Source organism: Balaenoptera ricei, chromosome 12, assembly GCF_028023285.1.
Source record: "Balaenoptera ricei isolate mBalRic1 chromosome 12, mBalRic1.hap2, whole genome shotgun sequence".
Taxonomy (NCBI): Eukaryota; Metazoa; Chordata; class Mammalia; order Artiodactyla; family Balaenopteridae; genus Balaenoptera; species Balaenoptera ricei.
In genome coordinates, this window is record NC_082650.1 from 82,953,425 (window position 1) to 82,977,140 (window position 23,716).

A 23,716-nucleotide genomic window follows, 5' to 3' on the forward strand; every position below is an offset into this window, starting at 1 on the left:
TATCTTTTTGAATTATAGGTTTGTCTGGATATATGCTCAGGAGTGGGATTGCTGGGTCATATGGTAGTTCTATTTTTAGTTTTTTAAAGGAATGTCCATACTGTTCTCCATAGCGGCTGCACCAATTTACATTCCCACCAACAGTGTGGGAGGGTTCCCTTTTCTCCACACCCTCTCCAGCATTTGTTATTTGTAGACTTTTTAATGATGGCCGTTCTGACCCATATCACACCCATTTCTTAAAAGAAGTCAGGGGAGTCAAGAGGGACAAATTGGTGGGGTTGGAGGGGTTCTCAGTGGGCCCTCAACCACGTGGCCTCATGGAGACATGAGATTCTTCATCGCAAGAAGCCAATCCTGCCCGCCATTATACTTTGTAGATGGGTCTCAGCATTTCCCTGTTGCTGACTGTCTGGTTCTTAATAGTACGCGTGTTAAATATCTCCAGTAAGCTCAACCACAGTGAGGCCTCGCTTCCTCTGCAACTTCCCCTTTACCTCCTGCACTATCAGGGGCCTGGCAGTAAACAGGCTGACTTGCCCTGAAGGTTGGGGAAGGCAGATGGAATCCTGAATTTCCAGGTTCTTAGGATTTTACTGACTTGGAATTAAGCATTTTAGAAGTTCAGCTCATATCTCATTTTCAGATTTATCCGCAATGTATTTTTTTTTAACTTTTATTTTGCAATAACTTTAGATTTACACACAAGTTGCCAAAAGAGCCCACAGTATATTTTCAAAATAAATTCTGTTTAAAAAAGAACCTAGAAATTATTTCCCTATCTTATTTATATCATTTACTCGATGCAATTGTTATATATGTGTTTTACCTTTGACAGGAAAAGTAAACCATCATAGCAATAACATATGGTCATGGTCATGCAAATTCATGTAGTTTTTAACTGACTCAAGTGAGGGGGGATATCCATAGCACTCTGCATTCAGTAGGTTTTCAAGAAATATTTGTTGACTGGTGTATAGAAAAGGGAGGGTTTGATGACACCTCTTCGCCCTTTAATTGAGAATTACTTAGCAATGGCCTAGTTTGTATTTCAGTGTTAGGAAGGACTTAACTGTGCACTAGTTCAGATATGTGGTCCCCCTAACCCAGAGCTTTATTTTGCACAGGGGTCCTGTCTTAGTATAACACAGTCTGGGTGGCTTACAAACAACAAGAATTTATTTCTCACAGTTCTGGAGGTTGGAAGACCAGGTGGCAGCAGGGTCGTTTTCTGGTGAGGGCTCTCTTCCGGGTTGCAGACGGCTGACTTCTCTCCATGGTGGGAGAGGCTAAGGGGCTCTGTGGGGTCTCTTGTAAGAGCACTTATCCCATTCAGGAGGGCTCCATCTTCATGACCTATGCACCTCCCAAAGACCCCACCTTCTAACACTGTCACATTAGCATTAAGATTTCAACATGAGTTTGGGGGGAACACAAACATTCAAACCATGGCAGGTCCACAATGACCTTTCAGGAAGAGTATGGCAGTTGCTCTCTAGGACATTATACTCAAAGGCTAGTGGTGTGTATAAGTATTTCCTAACTTCTTTTTAGCATCCTATTTTCCACTGATCATTTATTTATCTAAATCTTTTTCAAATCTGAGATGCTTGATTAATCCCAAGGAGTGAATATATCCCACTTGTTCTACAGTGTTAATAGCTTACTTTTCATTGTCCCTATGTCTGCCCTCCTGCATACTTTAAGGAGTTCTACTATGTTTGCACATGCAGCTATTGTTCTGTATTTTAAGAGACAGAGAACAACAGGTTTGCACACCCCGGTCATGACTATATTAGCTTACTATTCCTTTAACCTTTTCTCAAGAGCTTTTAGTTGTCCTTCTCTCAACAAGCTGGGGAATTGCTGTGATATAGGACCTCTGGGTTAACATTCTGAGGGTGAGAATTCAGAGATCTGGAGAATTTCATTAGAGGCTATTTGGGGAGAATGTAATATTAGCCTATCAAGTTGATCAACAGCCTGTTTGTATCCCTCATCTCCGGCAGAGCTTTCCTACTGGGGAGTCATTCAAAATTCATCTAGTTTCTGAACCTTTCAGTCACTTTTTGGCTTTCCTGTTTTCTCTGTAATATTTGGGAAATCCTGCAACTTCTTCACCTTCTGAATGAAGAACCCATGAGTAGAAGCATCTTTCTAGAGGGTCCTTATGATTTCTGAGGACTTTTTGAGAGATCAGTCTACATTTTTTGCTTCCTTCAATTTATTTCAGCCAGAATGGGGCCACGTTTTCCAGGAGATCAAGTAGAATATGCTGGTGTCCATTGCACTTTCTCATACCCTGCCTTTTTCCCCCTTAGCTTAATTCAATTACGTAAAGATGTATTGCTCATAAATTCTGTGTAAGCCCTGTGCTAATTGCCTCAGGGGTTACATAAGTGAATTAGACAGCTTTTGCCCTCAAGCAGGTTATGATCTTGTGGGATCATAAGAAAATGTTAAGTAGACCAAAGCTGTAATATACAGACAAAAATAAGTATAATTTTTGTTTCTATTTTTATTTATTTCCGTTTCTGTTTTTATTGCTTACTTGGGTTAAATTTATCTAAAGCTTTCTAGTCAAAGCCCTGTGGAATAAAGGAGAGGAAGAAGAGAAAAGCAAAGTTCTTGGGCTGAATATATTCATCATGTGCTGTGAATAGTGTAGCTCCAAAGTGTGAAGTCCAGATGTTGGGTTTATCCCATAGCTCAGTGAATGACAAAAAGTCCTAAGACTATATCTTTTGTAGCTTTTTTAAAAAAAATTATTTATTTATTTATTTATTTATGGCTGTGTTGGGTCTTCGTTTCTGTGCAAGGGCTTTCTCTAGTTGTGGCAAGCGGAGGCCACTCTTCATCGCGGTGCACGGGCCTCTCACTCTCCCGGCCTCTTTTGTTGCGGAGCACAGGCTCCAGATGCGCAGGCTCAGTAGTTGTGGCTCACAGGCCTAGGTGCTCCGTGGCATGTGGGATCTTCCCAGACCAGGGCTCGAACCCGTGTCCCCTGCATTAGCAGGCAGATTCTCAACCACTGTGCCACCAGGGAAGCCCTGTAGCTTTACTATCTACAAATAACCTATGATGAAGCGTTAACCCTCTTTGATTAATATTTTCAACCCAAAATGATCTACTGGCAGGCATACAACTTAGCACAGCTGGAAGAAGCATATTCTTGAGTTCATGACAGTAAAACTGGTTGTCTTTGGACTGTCCCTGTGCCACAGTCATAGAATGTAATAGAGATAATGCAGGAATTGTTCCAATGCAACTTGGCTAAGACAGCCATCATACATAGGGCCTCATTTCTAAAATCTCTCCTTTCAATAAATTAATTCATGAAACCTCATAGCTTACCCCTATGAAAAGGATAACAGTTTGTGATCTCCTGCCTTAGATGGAAAAACTGAGGCACAAAGCAAGCAGTTAATTTCTCTGAAATATCCTGTGAGCAGTTAATTTCTTTGGAATGTCCAGCTAGCCCCTTAACCAACATTGCTGATGACTAATTCTTGGTTCTTGACCACAGCTCTTCCCCGGCTCAAATATATTCTCAGCAAATCATGAAGCTCATGACCAATGAGCACTGCTCTGCTTGGTCCACCACATGCAGTAGAAGCCTTCGAGGTCACTGCCTGTTTGTACATATCTTTGACATCATCTTTTGGACTGTGCTTGAGGCAGTGTTACCTCATGGTGAGTATCTTTGTAGAGATCCCTCACTGTGTCAACACATCAGGAACTGTTACCGAAACATTACAGACCCAGGCTCTCCCATGAGGCATCTCTGGCCAAGAGGACTGCTGAAACGAGGAGTGCAAGGAAGATGAGAAAGCCAGTATCCTTGTGAACTAAGCTGTATTCCCAATAACAGAAAACAAGAACAAAACATTGACTTCCGTTCAAAACCCAGCCTGTTTTCTTTACAAAGGCCGTTTGTTTTAAGTTTGTCCATACAAACTCACGTGTTTTCTCCCTGGCTTACTGTCACATACTTTAAGAAGACAGATTCTTCGTCTGACTTTTCCCTCCTTCTACCCGCTTCTTGGTCTGCTTTGCAACACTGCAGCCCTTGGACTGAGGCTTGGCTTGTCAGAATGTGTTTATCTTTGTCAGGCAGACAGAGGGTCCAATGAAGGCAGTAGCAAGTGATGCTAGGTTTGTCTGATAACCGGCTGTCTTCTTACTCACTTCTTACTTCTGCCTTTGTAATATCTTGCTTAGGAATGCAGGGAAGTTTCTCCAATCTGATTCTGTCTTCATGGGAAAGCGAGAGCCGGGGAGTGAGGCTGTGGCCGTCACTTGGCCCTTCCTCAGTCCTGTGCTGGTGCCAAGTGGCACTGGCCGTGTTCAGTGACATCATGCTGGTGATCATCATGAACTTGGCCACAATGGGGGAATTTACACCATAGAAATCTGCAAATGCTACCTACTAATCAAGGATTTTTTTTCTTTCTCTAAAGAGCTGGCTTACCAGCACATCACTGCCCTCTGTCCTTAACCTATCTATCTATACCTGAAGGATTTCTGCCAGTGTCCAGTAAAACTTCACCAAACCTCCGACATACTGTGGACACAAGATGGCAATTCAAAAGGAGTTAGGAAGGGCTTCCCTGGTGGCGCAGTGGTTGAGAATCTGCCTGCCAATGCAGGGGACACGGGTTCGAGCCCTGGTCTGGGAAGATCCCACATGCCGCGGAGCAACTGGGCCCGTGAGCCACAACTACTGAGCCTGCGCGTCTGGAGCCTGTGCTCCACAACAAGAGAGGCCGCGATAGTGAGAGGCCCGCGACCGCGATGAAGAGTGGCCCCCGCTCGCCACAACCAAAGAAAGCCCTCACACAGAAACGAAGACCCAACACAGCCAAAAATAAATAAATAAATAAATTAATTAATTAAAAAAAAAAAAAAAAGGAGTTAGGAAGAGATGATTTCTCCACCTGTGCCATCATCAAAAGATATGTTGGGGACAGGGCTTTATCTGACCTGTAACCTCCATGAGCAACCCTTTAAAGCGCCACCAAATAAGTATCGATATTATGAGCCACAAAAGTGTGCTTTCTAAGCAAATGCTGCTTTAAGATAACCTATAATCCCTTGTTCCCGCTTCCAACCAGGTTTCTCTCACTAGGTCTCCTGTCCCCTCAGGAGCCACCCTTGCTCCCAACTTTGGTGCATCCACAGTTACAGTTGGAGGCCTTTTGTGCAGTGACTTCTGTGACTCTGGGGGCTTCAGTGACCATAAGGACTTCGAGACCATCAGGGATTCTGGCCCCACCAATGCCTTCAGTGTGTGGGAAGTTTGGTTGCTATCTGAGCACTGGGGTTCAATCCTGGAGACCTCCCCTCTTCCTGCAATCTCTTCTTTGTTGCCCTTGATAACTGCAGAGCAACTTCAGTGATGACAGCAGAGGCCGCTGGCAGCAAGAGCAAGAGAGAAGGAAGTGTCAGAAGGTCTCCTGGTAGCCATCAGGACAGCGCTGACGAGCTCGGTTCCTTACCCCCTCCGCTTGGGGACTTCTAGAAATAGCTGAGTGAGGGTCTTTGAGGAGAGTCTGGACGTCCCCAGTCATGCGTGGGAGCAGAGTTTGAGAGGCCACAGTTTTACCTCCAGGTTACTGTATTCCACGGGACCTGATTTCAAGTTCTCAGTTTGTGAAATGGCAGCAGCTCAGAAAGGTGGAATCTGAATTCAGTGAGACAAGATTTAACTATTGGTTAAGCCCCTAACAGTCACCTATCCACTCATTCATAGTCCAAGATGAAAAAAGCAAAGCAATCTCCAATAAACCAATATTCTCCTCTGAAGAAAAGTTACCAGGGCCTCTAAATTGCCAGTGCACCTATGATATAATTTTGTGCTTTGAAAAAAATCAGCTGCTAGAATACAAAGTGTCTTTTTCATTTTTTAAAAGATCACATTAAAGATCCCTCTCTTTGAGCCACTGTGGATGAAACCAGTATGCCTTGCATAGGGAAGGTGCTCAGGAACATTTCTATGGAATTGGCTTTGAGATAGAAACATTGACTCATTCTTATCATAATAAATTTTAAAAAACTGACCTGGAAATAACTGATTCAGCCAATCAGCGAGCATAGGCAAAAGGTCTTCCTAGTTTCTCCAGCTCTCTCTGTGACTTACCTAGTCAACTGGAACAACTTTACTAGACTGTGAGGTCCATGATGGCACAGACCCCCCCCACAGTTCTTTTCTTCACCTAGGACTGAAAACACCATGAAGTCACGTTATGAGTATGTATTGAATGAAAATAAGAAAGTGGATCCTGAAAATAATTTCGCTGATGACGGTAACATGAATCCTATCTTTAAATTTAGTTTTGAGTGATACATTTTAAAGTAACAAAGAAAGGTTAATTCTAAAATTTCCTTTTCAGTGATGCATTCATATGTAGGGTGTGGCATATTTATAAATACACAAGTGACAAAACTATTTCATGAAAACGGTGGGACTGTTTTGGTAAAATCTAAACGGCCTGCCCAATATAGGTTATGATTGGTTTATAATCTAAATGAAATCTATAGAGAAATAGAAAACCTCTAAGTCTGTGTTCTTGGTGAGGACTCTTGTTTAAGCAAAATCCAGCTATGTGTAATCCTTAGGAAACTATTTTCACACAATTCACCTATGTCACCCTCTTTGGCATAAAGTATTGTGAGAGTTTTTTAAGAGGTATTTTTCTTATGTTCTGAGGTTTTGACTTTTTTTTTCTGTTTTATATTTCTTTTGCTGCTCCTGCTATTTGCCCTTGGGCACATTTCCTTCGAGCAGGGGTGTGGGGAGGGCAGAGTAACATTCAGGTCCACTCAGTTGGCCCCGGAGTGCAGTCATGTAGGCTTTTCTCTGCCGGGGACAGCTGGCTGGGCCTGTACGGGGGGAAAACCCTTGGTTCACAAGCTACGTCACCTCCCCACTCTGGTTTGTCAGCTGCCTGGCAAATCTTTGTCCTTGGCCACAAGTGTCATTAGATGAGAGAATATGGGTGACTGCGAGTAAACACATCACCACTCCTAGACAAGCAATTATCAATCTGTTCTGTGGACGGTGAGTCATGCTAGTGTACAAAGAACAGAGGAGAACAGAAAACAAGGGGGAGGAGGAGGGTACAGGACCCCCTTCACCCTCCCTGGTTACAAATTTGGAAAATACTCACTTTGGGCATTTTTGTTGGCTTGAATGGCAGCTGATGAAAATGAAACGTCAACAAAATAAGAAGGTTGTATTGAATTACTGGGAAAGTATTTTTTCTCATGGCTGCTTGAGAAACAGACATTACTATTTATGTACATCTTAATTTTCAGACATTAAAATTATAGGAACAGAGCCAAAATTAAAAATAACCTGTGTTTTGTACTTTCTTGATAGAACATTCCTTGACCTTCCTCTGCCCTCGCTCCCACTATTTAGTTACCATGGTGACCACCAAGGTTCACTTTTTTTTTTTTTCTGATGGGAAAAAATAACAGTGCCATATGAGGGACAAACTGAAGGCTGAACATGCCAACACAGACTGTAGTCTCATTATCAGATGCAACTTGCCTGAGTTAATCCATTATGTTTTGTTGCACACATAATTAGCATTTTGCTGCATTTGTTCTCCATTTTGAAGTTCTCCTAAGTCCACGTCAAGCCACTGAACAGCTATGTACTTTTGTTTATACTCTTTCCTCTCCCTGGAAAGAGTTTACTCATTCCCTGGGCCCAGCTGAAGTACCACAATCTGAGAAATGGTTGGTCCTCAGAGCTTTTCACTCTGTCCTAATCTACAGCCATTTGTCTTTGCATGTTTCCAATTCCTTTAAGAACTCAGGAGTTATTCAGGATCAGGTCCAGTTAATCCTCAGATCCAAGACTGCTATTAAAGCATTTCCCAAGCTTCCTTTTATTTTTTAAATCTGTTTAAATGTCTGTTTTGTACAGAAATTATCACAGGAGAAGTCATTGGGGTATGAGCTTCCTATATTTATTGATAATGTTTGTTATTATTTATTTAGTTAGTTTTTTTCTATTTGGGGTTATAATTTATAATAAGCCTAATACATTAGGAGATTATAATTTATAGGTAAATATACAAATGTTGGGATAAGCGATTACGTTTTTAAATAATGGATTGAACTGTTAAAAAAAACTTATAGACCACTATCTTGGACTATGACATTCTTGAGGGAAGGAATATGTTTGTGTGTGTGTGTGTGTGTGTGTGTGTGTGTATCCTGGCACCCAACATGGTTCCTGTGTGCTTGTTATTTTGTATAGTGGTGCACAAAAAACTCTGTGGGATGAGCTATAACCCAGAGTTCTGAAGCTGAGAAAGCCAGGGAGTTAATAGTACGAGATCAGCATGGTTTTTCCTTGTCTTAGGTTCTACCTAAACAATTGCAGAACGTCCTCTCCACTCAGGTTAATTTAAGAGGTGGTCCCCAGGGGCGGTCCGCCAGGCCCTCCACTGCCCTGTCCCTGAGCTGGCTTGACGATCTACTGATGCCTCTGCCACCTCTGCCGGTCCCAACAGTGACCCTGCAGAAGTTCCCCAGACCCTCCCCTGCCTTCTGCATGGCCAGTTCTCCAAGCAAGACCCCAGCTCCTTACAGAGCCTCTCCTAGTGCACATCTCTGTTTCCGTGTGTGCCCTTATTGCAGCCCCCCATCAGCCTCGGCTTTGGCCGTGTGTCTGTGGAGGCATCATGTGAGCGTATTCCCGCCACGCACAACATTCTCTCTCCCTTGGCAAAGTGACGCTGTCCTCGGTCAAGCTTGTGACAGACTGCGGCTTCTTCCTTTTGGACAATTCCTTTCCAGATGGTTTCTTTGACCACCCTGCCCAGCAGTCTGCTTCTCGCCTCTAGTTCCTCCCCGCGCATTTCTGCCTGCCATCCAGGCTTGTCCAGACTGGACCCAAACGCAAATGGATTCAGAAGACAGGTGGCTGGAGACAGATGAAGCTGGCAGAGTAGTTGCATATAAACCCACAGGAGTAGTCATTACTAGATATTTTTTTTTCTTGAAACCTGAAACTTTCTGGATGTAGCTTTTGCTTTTCTCAGGTAAAGAGAAGACTTTCTCTACTAGAAGAAAAACAGAGTACAGATAAATATATGGCAACTGACTTTTGGGTCTCAGTGTTCAAGAGGTAATGGAGAGTAGTAAGGACAGGTGTGAACTAGTGAGCAAATTCTCCATCTAAGTGGGTCGGCCACCACTCAACCCCAGCTAAACGTAGCTACGTGGGAAGATGGGCTCCGTAGTGCCAGACCTTCTGATTTTTTTCAATAAAATCTGAAAATCTAGATTATTTGTGAGTCTTCTGATAAAAACTGTCTTGTTAAACACACACACCCATATCTGCAAAGAGGTTTTGGCCTCTTTGTAGCCTACAAGTTTAAACACTCAAACAGGGCCTCTGCTGGAGGATGAATGATAATCAGGCATGTAATCAGTCATGTAAATAGTTACAATTAACATTTTTTCCGGCCAAGTCAACCATTTCTAGTTTAGTTATGGGAAAAGCAGAGAGTTTCTAGCTGAAAGAGGTAGATGTCCTGAGGCCTCCTTGCAACTGTCCGGACCTATCTCAACCCTAGAGCGTTGGTTCTCCGTGTGTGGTCCTGGGACCACCAGCAGTAGCGTCACCTGGGAACTTGTTAGAAATGCAAACTCTCAGGCCCCAGCCTAGACCCACAGAATTAGAAACCCTGGACATGGGGACCAGCAATCTGCGTGTTAACCTACTCTCCAGGTGATTCTGAAGTGTGAGATCCACTGCCCTAGGCTTGCAGAGGGAGCTGCTCTTTCTGCAGTGTGTTCCCGGAGCCCTGGCCGTTGGTGTAACCCTGGGCTTCCTGATCCCGCACCCTCAGCACCAGGTTTTAGGAGCCAAGACCTGTCTGCTGTGTGAACTCTGGGTCCAGCTTGGCTCTCCAAAGAAGGTATGTGACACCAGAGAGGACGCTGGCACTTGGTAGTAGAGAAAAGGGGATCTGGGAACTGCATGTGTCGAGAGAGAAGAGAAGAAAAAATTATGTTCCTGTGTTCCTGGAGTGCTTCTTACCCTCACCCTGCCATGACTTCTTTTACACAGGAGAATCGCCCAGTGGTATGATTTAAAGAAAAACTGTCCTCACCCTACCTTCAATCGAGCCTCTTTAAAATGACTACTTCCCTTTTCATTTCAATTAAAGGTTCACTGGGGTTAAGACTGAGGAATACAGAGTAAGGGTAGTGATGCTATGATGTGATTTAAATCTAGCCAGGTGATTTCTTTCTTTTTTTTTTTTTTAAAGATTTTTTTTTGCTGTGGGCCATTTTTAAAGTCTTTATTTAATTTGTTACAATATTGCTTCTCTTTTTTTATGTTTCCATTTTTTGGCCCCGAGGCATGTGGGATCTTAGGTCCCCGACCAGGGATTGAACCTGCACCCCCTGCATTGGAAGGCGAAGTCTTAACCACTGGACCGCCAGGGAAGTCCCTAGCCAGGTGATTTCTTAACCCCATCCTTAGAACCCAGAAGGCTTAGAGTTTAGTAGATGGGTCAGGTTCGGGTTTGGGGAACACCTCATGCAAGTCTGGGCTGGGAAGGCCCACTGTGGAGCAGAATGACATCACCGGGATCTCATTTTTATAATTTCAATGAAAGGCATAGTGAGGAACCCAGATGGGAAAACAAGAGAGGTGCCTAGAGAGGGAGGTGGGGGGGTGCAGAGAAAGTCCACGCAGTGGCGGCCTCGGGGCAGAGCTCCCTGTGTCACCCCCTCTCTGCATCAGCCTCTTCTCCCAGGTGTCGTGCACTCACTTCACTGTTGGAAGGCCCCCAGCTCTGGCTTCCTCCGGCCCCGTGCGTGAGTCTCATTCCTTGCTTTTCTTTTTCAAAGCCAGGGCGAGAGCAATAGCGATGTGATTTAAAGGAAGACTCCTTTACATAATATTGCCTGAAAGTCCTGTAGTACTTTAAGGTTTACAAAGCTGTAACCAGTGTTATATTTCACGGTTAAGACGCCCCATAAAACACAAGGACGTAATTCTAATACTTTCTTTATGACTGAACTCAGCTTTGGTTACCTCTCCCGTTCTCCGTGCCTCCAATCCCCACCTGAAGCAGAGACCTTAACCTGGCTATTTCCTGGTAAATTCAATTTTATCTGGTGGGGTTTTTTTTTTTTTTTTTTTTTTTGGTTAAATTCAATATGCATAGTTCAATCCTAGAACAAATCAGAATTCCATTTTGGTCTTTCCTTTCCCTCCTGCTGAGCTCTCCTCCCCTGTATTTGGTACCACGCAGACACTGTGCTTCCTCTGGGGGGTTGTGAGGGCGTGGTGTAGTCTGCTAGCATCCACACCTGGTTCAGAGGGAGTGTCCTGAGGCTGTCGGGACTGGCCACATAATTCAGGGGCCCCGTGCATAATGGGAACTTGGGGGACTCTAGTTTAAAAAAATTAAGAATTTTAAGACAGCAATAGCAGAACATTAAGCTGAGTGCAGGGCTGGTGCAACTGCACAGGTCACACTCCTACGAAGCGGGTTACCTGTATTCTCCCAGCCTGGCTCCTGGTGAAAGTAGTGGCTGAGGCTGTTTCTGGGCTGTTCAGTGTCTCTCCATGACCCTCAGATGCTGCAGATACCCTGAGAGTAGCTGCGCCTTCCGTCTCATCCCGTTTGGGTGGTCTGCTGTGAAGCCCTCTGCCCTGTGACTCTGCCATGAGCACGCCGACCGTCCTTCTCGGCTCCCTTCCACCCTTGCCTGGCCCGTGGCCACTTCTCTGTCTCCTTCACATACTGAGTGGGCGTGTCTCCATCACCCACGTTGTACAGACACGTGCTGCTAAGTCTCTACTGTCTGTCTGCATATCCCGGGCATGACTAGTGCCAGGGGTTATCCTACTCTCAAATTTTAGCCTGTCAAGCTCTTCCACTTTAGATCCCTCAGACTTTGTGAAGGAAAGGAAAGAGCCAGGTAAAGTTGTCCTTCCTCAACTTACCTGCAAGAGAAGAAGAGGATGGGTAGGCAGATGGCACAGTTACTGCATTATTTTTTCCCCTAATTTTTTTCTTCTCTCTTATTTTCAGGCATTTTCCTGATTACTGTACACTGGGGGAGGGGGTGGGGAGTGGCAGAAACCAGTTCCCTTTCTCCCAGGTTAAATGCAACCATCAATCATATTTGTCACGCAGTCTAATTCAGGGCTGGCAAACTAAGGACTAGGGGCCAAATCTGGCCACACCCACCCATTTATGAATTGTCTGTGGCTGCTTTCATGCTGCAATAGCAGAGTTGAGTAAATGGAACAGAGACCACACGGCCTGCAAAGCCCAAAATATTTAATGTTTACCCCTTTACAGAAGAAGTTTGCTAACCTCTGTGCTAGATGATCACAGCTGAAAGTAAAGTGTCTTTGTCACTGGTGGTACCTACGTGGAGGTGCTGAGAGATGTTTGATGACCCTGGCGGTTAATCTGCCGCAGATTAATGCTTCCTGCCTTACCACTGCTAGTAGATACTTTCACACACATACAGGGAGTAGAACAGGCGTTATGATTTCACATACACATGGTGGGTGGAACAGACCTTATTATCCTCAGTTTAAAGATGAAAAAAGTACAGGTTGGAGAGCTTCAGGAACTTGTCCAGGATTACAGAATAAGTAAGTGTGGGGTTAACGGTGGGGACGTGGATCTCTTGATTCCTTGGGGTTAATGGCAAACATCTCCGGGAGGATTCAGCATGTTAGAAAAACAAATGCTGAGGATGTTGCTACATGAGGTCTTGGGACACCTTTAGGTCCACCGTGGAGTTGGGTGGTACGCTGAGGTAGGGTGGCTGGAGGGTGGAGAAGAGAGGGGGTTAGGGGCCATTACGTGCTTGAAAAAATTATTCCAAAAGGTGGTGACTCATTTTCTTACATACTTCCTTTCCACAAAATGAGCCTGAAACTTCTGCACTGGGATAGCATGGCATTTTAGATAGAGTCAATTCCTAATGCACCTTAATTAGCTAATCACAAAATTCTCCTCTTGACTGTTCTTTCCAGCCTTCGCATTCAAATAGCAACTAGGTTTATGAAGTTTGGCTAATGGCCATAGAATTCACAGCCTCTTCACACAGCATCAAAGTGAAGAGAGTCTTTAAACATCAAACACCTTTAACAATCATATGGCTTCAGTAGCATTCATAGAATGTGTTTCAATAGGAAAAATTTTTACTTTTCTCCTGGCTTGGTTTATAAAGTAACTGTGTTTGTTTTCAGTTTAGGCTCCCTATACTCTGATCTATCCCAAGACAAGGGATGCTCAGAAAAGACCAAAGTCAGGAGGAGTTCAAAACAGACACAACCCATGACTTCCTACATTACAACTGATTTTAGGTTGCTGTTCATTGCAGCACTATTTACAATAGCCAGACCATGGAAGCAACCTAAGTGTCCATCGACGGATGAATGGATAAAGAAGATGTGGCACATATATACAGTGGAATATTACTCAGCCATAAAAAGAAACAAAATTGAACTATTTGTAGTGAGCTGGATAGACCTAGAGTCTGTCATGCAGAGTGAAGTAGTCAGAAAGAGAAAAATAAATACCGTATGCTAACACATATATATGGAATCTTAAAAAAAAAAAAAAGGTTCTGATGAACCTAGGGGCAGGACAGGAATAAAGACGCAGACATAGAGAATAGACTTGAGGACACAGGGAGGGGGAAGGGTAAGCTGGGACAAAGTATGAGAGTAGCATGGACATATATACACTACCAAATGTAAAATAGATAGCTAGTGGGAAGCAGCCGCATAGCACAGGGAGATCAGCTCTGTGCTTTGTGACCACCTAGAGGGGTGAGATAGGGAGGGTGGGAGGGAGATGCAAGAGGGAGGGGATATGGGGATGTATGTATACCTATAGCTGATTCATTTTGTTATACAGCAGAAACTAACACAACATTATAAAGCAATTATACTCCAATAAAGATGTTAAAAAAAAAAGAAGTGGTTGAGAAATTTAAAATAAAAGGCATTCAAAGGACACCTGAATACAGTTGACATAAGTGTAGGCAATTAGAACTCATGAAGTCATCGTCAGCACACGGATGGGGTGATCTGTGCAGTATTCCATCTTCTCCCTTGTCAGCATGAAACTGTGATATCACCCAAACCACTGCATGTCTTTCTCCGCAGGGAGGCTGACCCATCTTGTTAACATCCAGCCGTTGTGATTTGCCTCGCATTTCTTGAAAAATGCAGTTCAATTATTTGAGAATATTTTCTGCAGAAAGACAAACATTTTTTTCTAACAGGAAATTTTGCACAGTTGGCTTACTAGAATAATCAGCTACTGTGCAAAGCTTTTGACCTGATATTATTTCTTAATTTGCCTAATTAAAAGAATCAGTTCATCCATATCCAGTCGTATAGCAATTATTGTATTTCTTGAGTCTTAGTGACTTTTCTAATTCAATGCCTCAGAAGTCAAAACACCGCAAGGGCAAAGTTACTCTTCAGCTCCTTTGAGAACCTCAAGCACTGAGAAGTAAAAAGCCAGTGTCAGGGGAGCAGGGGAAGAGAAGGTGGTCTTAGAAGAACAAGGTATTACACAAGTAGAAATTAGAGAAAAAAATCTGCTGCAATAGTGGGATTCTACGTTAACTCTTGTTGCTTGAGACTATTTACTGAATGCCATACCCTGTGAGTAAACTTATTTCAGCCCCAGGAAAGGATGGCTGCGAGTTCATTTGTGTTGCTGTGGTCCTGATATAGAGGTAAAAACTGCCATTCAGCTTCCTCCTTGCACCTGGAGAATCCAAACAAGCCTGTGTTCTGGTTCAGCCTTTCCCAGGTACTGGCCGTGCTCTTTTGGGCAAATGTCTAAATCTCTCTAAGCCTCACTTTCCTTATCTTTTTAAAAGAAGTAATTATAGCACCTGCTTTATGCATTGTTATCAGGATTTCATGAGATGATACTATCTATGTCAGATACTTAACCCAATGCTCAGAGCATAAACTCCTCGGTAAAGGTCAGCTACTATTATTGTGAATAGAAGTATAATAATATTTAAGAATAATTCATCACATATAGACTGCTGAGAGAAAGCCTAAGATATTTTTCTCTGTAGCTATAGATAAGGCTCTTTTGTGAGTGAAAGGAAACGACTGATTCTTGTCAATTGTGGGGCTGGGCCTTTTCAGAAGTGATGAAATACAGGAAGGAATTCTAGTTCTGGCTAACCAGGAGTCTGGTAATTTTCCAGAGATGTTTTCTTTGTCAGATAAAACAAAAAGAGAGGCCACCCTATTTTATATTCAAAGTTTTAAAACCCTCCAATTGTACATTCGTTCAGACTCAATATACAATTAAATTTTTTTTTCTTATGTCATGGCAGTTCCCTGATCTATTCTCTTGTTATTTTTTGTTTTTGTATTTTTTTCTGGAAACCTTTTCCAGGTCTGCTGTTATCTTCCTTGAAAAATATTAAGCAGAACTTCGTAAAATATTTCACCATGGTTTTAGGCTAGAGTAGAATAATATTTTTCTATTTTGCCACAGTTATAATATTTTGCTTAAACTTTTGGTTACAACATCACTGCAGTGACTCCAGGAGAATCCCCTTTCTTGAATTCTAACATTTTGTGAAATCATTTAGAAGAATTTTCAGTTGGTCTAGATAGATTTGTCCTAGTAGAATGAAAAGGTTTCACATAAACAAAAACCTTAGTTATTTTGAGGATTTTATGAGTGTAGATAATGAGAAGTGAAAAATCATTTAACATGGCTTGCTGCATAAATAGGATTACGAAAATGAAAGAAAATTGTAAAGAAAATTTAAGGGCAAACCTAGGAACATTTATTAACAGTATATGCTGTTAGAATGAATGATAATCTCCTGAGAAACGTTTGAACATTTCATGAGTTGGGATATTTATAACTAGACTTAACCAAGTAAATAAGATAAGCAGAGGGAATAATCTGGCACTGATAGGAAATATACTAGTTGATTTGATGGGTCTTTTGCATCTTAAAATTCACATAACGCTAGAACAGATGTTTTCTTTTGCCTCTAGTTTTGGGTGCTGTGGTATTGTCATTTATGTATAAAAGAAAGAATCAGGACAGTTCCATGCTCATGTTCTGGAAGCCCCACTTGCAGCAGGCTTTTTGCCAGGCCACACTGGAAAAAGTAGGCTTTCTGTAATTTTGTGCTCTCCTTTTTGCTATGCAATATAGTTATAATTCTATAAAGTAATTAAAAAATGGAAATTATATAAGTAAAATTATTGTGGTATCTCAACCTGTGCCTTGGGTAGGTTCTTGAAAAAGAATATAAATAAATTAAAACCAGGAACAAACAGGAGGTGGATGGATACTTGAGAAGCATAGGAAAGATGCCAAAACCTAATTTATGCAGAAAAGAAGTTTTTGTTGGTGGTAGGGATGGAGAGTATTGTGACCAACATTGAATCATAACATGGAAAGACAAATCTGAAAGGAGGCGAGAGCAAGGGTGAGACTGCTAGGGAAAATTCAAGGTCAAGATTTGCAGGAGCTAATGAGGATGGAAGCTGGAACGGGTGTTTAATTGCTGAGGACTTTTTTCTTTGTCCTTTTTACTTGTTCAAAGGCTCTAGAAATACTTGTTAGTTCAGTATAAATTACTCAAAATTGTTATAAATATTTTCTGATTCCTAGGATATTGTTCATCTGACAGTACACTGTTTATTGCCCAATATGTGGGGAGGAAAGGGAAGAAGAGAGATGACCATAGACCTAAAAGAGGGAGGTTTGGAATAAAATTTGGTCTTTCTTTTCTTCACACCGCAGTCAGAAAATTCCATGCAAAGTGTTGCTGACTAATTACTATGCAAGGAAAAGTAAGTGTATTTCATGAACTATGTTAGGATGATTTACTTATTAAATAGAAGAATCTGTGCCCCAAATAACATTGATTCAAAAAAAAAAAAATAACAGTCCTAAATCTATTGTGAATCTTCAATTTATTTACACCATTTTCTTGAGGAGCACTTTCTTCAAAGGGTATGCATTGGGACGAAGCAAAGGCATTCTTGGCTTCGTTCAGAAAGTTTGTTATTTACATGTCCCAACCTTCTTTGGCCGGTTTAATAATGAAATTGATATAAGACAGATTAATAGGAGAAAAACAAATTTAATTTTATACATACAGGAGTCCCATGAAAATCTGAGACCTGAATGGCAGCCAGGTAATTGAAGCTTATATAAAACCTTGAGCTAAGGAAAGGGGTATGGGTCTGGGGATACAAGGGGGAGGAAGGCCATTCACAGGAAGGCAGAGGAAATGTTTGAAAAACAAATGTTGCCCTATTACAGATCACGTTTCTTAGGTAAAACGTTATCTCTCTTCCTGGTATAGGCCCTCTTTCCAATGTAAATTTAGGCAGTTGATGGGGAGGAAAAGAGCTTTACCTGAGTCTGCTGGGTTTTGATTGCCTTTAGCTCAAAACAATCCTCATGCCAAAGTGGCATATTTGGGGTCATGTATTCTGCCCCAACCCCCAACTAACTATTAAGAAGCCTACAGAGTGCCAGATGCCTTTCTGTTATCTGCCTGCTACTCCTGTGAGCACAATGGACAGAATTTGGCCAACTCTGACTAAATGTTTATTTACTACTGTTCAACTCTGGGACTTTTAACACATTAAGTCTGTAATGGTCCCTGTTCAGACTACATCCTGTTTTCATAACCTGTATCCTTAATAATTAGCCCTGTTGCTTCTCAGAAAGATTTTTAAATGAGTCATCATTTTACAAGGTCTGCAGCAGGTTAATTATTTTGGGAAGAGTATTTTTGCTTAGCAACCTAATTTCAGTTGCTGTGTGAGTTTTGCAAGAGTGCCTATGGAAGAAGACAGATGAATGAATTTCTCCAACTCTGTAGTATGAAGTGAAAAAACATGAATTTAGAAAACATTTGTAAAACTTTCTGGGTCATCTGCTTTCCAGGGTGGCCCCTTCCCTTCCAATTTGCATGTGTTTAAGAACTTAGAAAAAAGCCATATAGAGAGTAAGTATTTAGGGTCACACCTGGGTTCAAATCCTAGCTCTTCTATTCCCTAGGAGTAGCTGTGTGATCTGGAAAAAGATATTTAATCTCTTTGAACCTCAGTGGCCTCATCTGTAAAACTGAGAATAATAGCACCCACTAGGGTTGATGTGAAAATTAATTTAATTGAGATGTTGTATGTAAAATGCTTAGCACATTGTGTAGCACTTAAGAAACAGTGAGAGCTATTAGAATACAGAAGAGTATGAATGTCACTAAATGTGATACATGAAAGTGTGTTCTTGTCTGGACTCTATCTCCTACTAAATAGAATAAAGTGGTTTAAAGTGGATATTATTGAGGGCAGGCTTGGTTATACTATTGAGAAATTATGTTTTTCTCCTTCTTACATGTTGTCCAATTCCTTTCTAAAACATTTCTTGACTAGTTTGCTATCTCTGAGTACTTTTGCAATTCTGAGATAGAAGAGGTGCTGACGGCTGACTTTGTTGTGGAGGTAAAGATAGAAGACCCCATTTGGATCACTAGGAAAGGACTAAAATTTTTGTGCACGTGTCAAAGCAAAAGCAATTAATGTGAAATTTCAGAGTCACAGAGAAAAAATACTTGCTAAGACAGAATTAACATCACAGGTCCAGCACATGAGATTTTCCATCAGCTAAAGTGAATTCATGTGGAAGAGAATAGGAAACTCAAGCTTTTGACCTGATTGGTGATACAAAACAATTAGATAATTCTAAAATATGTGTTTTTTCTGTAAAAGTAATTAATCCTGCCAATCATTAATTAAATCTATAATTAATCTTCATTAATTAATATAATTCTGTGAAAGCTAGTAATACTACAAAAATTTTATTTAAAAATATTAATATCATTACTGAACTGAACTTGAGTCCACTCGCCTGTGGCACAGCAAAGCCAATCTACTGACACTGGGTTGTGATGAAGGAAAGTGCAGCGTTTATTGCAGGGCTCAACGAGGAGAATGGGTGGCTTATGCTCAAAGGACCCAAACTCCCTGTGGCTTTCAAGGAAGGTTTTCTTAAGGCAACATTTGGGGTGAGGATTGTAGGGTGCATGACTTTCCTCCAGTTGGTTGGTGGTGAGGTAATGGGATGGTGTTTCAGGAATCTTCAACATCAACCTTCTAGTTCCAACCAGTCTGGGATCTACCTGCTTGTGGTCAGCATGTAGTCACCATCCTCCACCTGCGGGGGGGGGGGGTGGGTGGGTCTTTGTTTCTGCAGAACAACTCAAAGATATATTATGTATATCCCTTGAGGAGGAACTGAGACTCTGCTTTATTGCTGAACTATTGTTTAAGCTATTATTACTTTTCTTGCTTGACTGCTTTTCCTTTGCTTCTTCGATCCCTCACTTTCCTAATTGGTAACTGCTTGAGTCTGCTTTTTGTAACTCAGGGAAGGCCTAGGAGACTAACACCTTTTTCTACAAACAAGAAATGGGGAACATGGATGGACTTTTGCACCTGGGAGGGCCCCACAGGATTTGCTTCATTTCAATATTAGACTGAAATTTTTAGAAACAACTAAATATAGAATTGGTACTAAGTAAATGTCACTTTCTGTGTGTTTGCAAATATAATTAAGTGCATGTAATATATAGATAGATATGCATTTGTCCTATTTTACAAATATCCTAATGCTGTAGATCCTATAAAAGATACAGGAAATCCAGGGAAAAGAGACACAAGCACATGCTAGAGTCAAATACAAATGTTGCGTATGATTAACTTTAAAACATTACCATCTTACTTCCTGTGCCTTGGGAAATATTGCCTGGAACTTCCATTAACGCATGATCTAAATTGAAGTTGTTAAATCAATATTTGATGTACCATCCCAAAGAGCCTTAAGGTCTAAGCGAGAAAATTATTTCAGATCAAAGAAATTCACATGTGGCATGGAATCATAGGGAGTCACAATTCAATCTGGGAAGCCCATGTGTCTTAGTTATGATGTGTAACAGGTCAAGAGTTAAATTTGAAACTGTGGGGGGAGGAAAAATAATTTTCCCTTTACCCTTCTAAGGTTCTTGGCTGATATAGCCCTGTCATAAAAGTACAGATTAGTAGGAGAAAACAAACAGAAGTTTATTAACATGTATACCTCTGGTATACATGGGAGAGACCCAGGAAAACCACGTAACTATCTGAAATGGCCCAAGCCATCACCTTAAATACCAGCTTCAGCTAAAGACAAAAGAAAGATGTCGGGAGTTGGGGAGCCACTTATGAGAGGTTATGAGGAAACCACAGTAAACAAGGAAAGCATAGTAAATGCAGATTTAAGTCATTGCCTTCTGCATTGATAAGAGTTTCTAGAGATTTTAGAGTCATCCTTCTCTTCCTGGTACAGAGAGGGAGACACCCTTACAGAGATTTCCCTTATAAATGTAAATATGTCTTAAAAAAGGGTAATTTCTACCCAGGCTTCAGAGCTCCACATGTGTCTGCTGTTCCTTAAAAATAATGAGCTTAAAGTAATCAATATGCCAAAGAGGCCTATCCGGGGTGGTGTGTTGTGCTGACATTCAAAACCTTCTATTCGTCTTGTCTTTTTTTTTTGGCTTGGGATTTAAGTCAGCCCACTCTGCCACAAACAAGCTGTGAGAAAATACAGTAGGTCTGCTCTAAAGTGCTCTGGCTTCCATTACAAAGAAACAGTTATTCTTTGTTCACCAGCAAAGCACAAAAATGCTCTAAAATTTCAGGAACTAATCACTGAGTCAACCAGAAAACACGGCGCTAGTATTAAGGACCACGTTTTCAGTTTACAGTGTTCAAAATTAGGGTGCTATAGAAAGTTCACACACACACAAAAGGGTCCATCTGGTTGTAAGGGTTCAGTTCAAAAAAGGAGCATGAATGTAGATTTCAAGATTTGTTAGAAGAATTGAATATTCACTATCTAAAAGGAAACATCACACTGTATTTATTTTTCTATTATAAACCTAGTGTTTTGAAAAGCTTTCCTTTTTTTTTTTGGTTTCTTAACTATGGTTGGGTTCATAAAGGAAATATACTTTCAGAAAACAAGTCTCTGTATTTTCTCTGGAATGAGTAACGAAAATCTTGCTGCTTAGCTGTTCAAGGGAAGGACTATTTATACTGTGAGTTTTAAATAAGCCCATGCACTAAGCTACTCTATTCAAGGGTTTAGGCAAATTTTGTGGTACCGCCCCCAGGATATTAGAGCTATCTTCCCTGAACTTGGAGGCTTAGCCTTTGAGCTCAGTGTGTTTGTATCATACCTGTTAGTCAAGTTCTTTTGCTCAGAGATTGACACAGACTCTGCAAAGCGTTCAAAACAGAATGACTCAAATGTGCTCCCCATGGGACAGATTAACCACTGTTTTGTCTTTTTTCTTTACTTTACCTCAAAATATTTTTTAAAATTTTGATTTTGAAATTGATATGTTTTCTCCCAATTCTTTGTACTCTTGTTCTTATTACTGTAAATGACTGACATTTAAAAAAAAAAAATCTGCTTTTGAAAAAGAGGTTATGGAAAAATAGAATTCCATATCACTAAAAACTACCCCCCCTTCCCTTGGCTTTTCCCTTTTTCTCTCTCCACTTCAAGCCCCGCCAACCCTCACTCTATGTGGATTTTTCTGCACATTGTGACTTCCAACTTGTTCCTGGCAGGGTTTGAGGTTTGCATTTTCTGACAGACAATTTAGAATCATTTAAAAAAAAGTAACCTTTTTATTTTACAAAAGCTTTAGATTCACAGAATTATTGCAAAGATAATACTGGGGGTTCCCATACACCCCACCCCCAGTTTCCTCTATAATTAATACCTTATGTTAGTATCATACATTTGTTATAATTAATAAACCAATATTGACACATTATTATTGACTAAAGTCCACGTTTTATTCATAGTTCCTCAATTTTTCCCTAATGTCTTTTTTCTGTTTCAGGATCCCATCCAGGATGCCACATTATGTTTAGTTCTCATGTGTTCTTAGCCTTCTCTTGGCTGTGACAGTTATTCAAATTTTCCTTGTTTCTGATGACCTTGATAGTTTTAAAAATTACTGGTCAGGCATTCTGTAGAGTGTCTCTCAGTTGGGATCAGCTTGATGCTTTTCTCATTATTAGACTTGGGTCATGTTTTAGAGAAGGAAGATCACAAAGGTAAAGCGCCATTCTTATCACATTCTATCAAAGATACTTGATAGAATCAGCAGTGCTATCAATGTGACTTAGCCTTGCTGATGTTGACCTTGATTACTTGGCTTGAGATGTTTGTGAGGTTAGAATCACATTTTCATTTTTTCCTGAAGATGGTCAAAGTATTTTCCTGAAGTTTTTAACGACACGTTCATTAAAGCTATAAGGAAACTAACTTGGGACTGATCTTTTGGTTTTTCTTTCTTGGTGATGTTGTAAAGCTGCTATTAGTTTCTAAGTAGTTAGACAAAAATAATTTCAGTGGTGGTAAAAACATCTTATCTTTTTTCATGTGTTGTAGGTGGGAATGAGATCCCGAAACCAGGGTGGTGAAAGTTCATCCAACGGGCATGTCTCCTGCCCCAAGTCCTCCATCATCAGCAATGCTGATGATAAAAGTCTCTCGGAAGATACAAAAAAGAAGAACAAATCAAATAGAAAGGAGGAAGATGTCATGGCCTCAGGAACTGTCAAACGACACCTAAAACCATCTGGAGAAAGTGAACGAAAGAATAAGAAATCCCTGGAGTTATCCAAAGAAGACCTCATCCAGCTGCTGAGTATAATGGAAGGGGAGCTGCAGGTAGAGTCCATTTTTTTCAATTATTGTGTCTCTAGTCTGAAGGTATAAAATAAGAGATTATGAACCTGTCTACCTCACTGGATTGTGAACTTCATGGCGAAAAGGACTATTTTCCTTATTCATTCCTGCATCCCTAGTGCCTGGCACAAGTTTGCACTGAATACGTTTTTGTTGAATGAACGAATAAATGAAAAGATGCTGATTCTAACATCGAGCTTCTCTAGGAGCAGAAAATTTCTTCATGACATAATTTTGATAATAATTTAACACTTAGGAGTAGGTAATCAATGAGAATATCTAATTTAGCCCTTGACTGTGGTTGCAAACTGTGGAAAAGTCATGATTATTAGAAGGCAGAGTTAAGATCAATTGCTACTTTTGCTTTTTTCCAGAAGGTAGAGTAAAAGGGAGATAAAGAGGTAGAGGGAAAGACAGAGAGACAGAGAGAAAGAGAAGGAAACTTCGTTTAAACCAGTCTTACTCTTTTCTCTCTTCTTTGTGACTTTCAGCTTTAATTTTCTACAATGTCATAGGAGTTGAGATGCACTCAAATCAGCAGAGCATTGTATTGTGAAAACTTGTTACTTTCACAAAGCATTTTCAAGTCTATTATCTCATTCGATCTCAATAATAATGTGGGTATCATTATCTATAATTTATAATGAGGAGACAGGCCCGGAAGGGTTAATGCGTTGTCCAGATCTCGTCTTAGGCCTCCTGACTCTTGGTCCAGGGCACTTTCCACTGTCCATCCTCACCAACCTTCTGTGGCTGCCAGGTCCCCCACTAAGAGAATGTGTTTAAGGATCCAAGAGGGAGCTGGGATTCTTCTGAGTTTCTGAGCCTTGGACAATTATATTTCTCCAAGTGGGGAAACAATAACTTTATTTTTTTTT

The 23,716-nt window shown here is 41.1% G+C and overlaps 1 protein-coding gene across 2 annotated transcripts in view; it reads left to right on the forward strand.

The window, feature by feature from the left end:
• The window catches only part of FILIP1 (filamin A interacting protein 1), a 196,875-nt gene that overhangs the window by 63,363 nt on the left and 109,796 nt on the right, over nucleotides 1-23,716 (forward strand). For both annotated transcript variants that reach the window (XM_059941778.1, XM_059941779.1), the window contains exon 2: nucleotides 22,539-22,820. In XM_059941778.1, coding sequence (XP_059797761.1) covers nucleotides 22,545-22,820 — 276 coding nt within the window. In that variant the 5' untranslated portion in view covers nucleotides 22,539-22,544. The remainder of the gene's footprint in view (nucleotides 1-22,538; nucleotides 22,821-23,716) is intronic.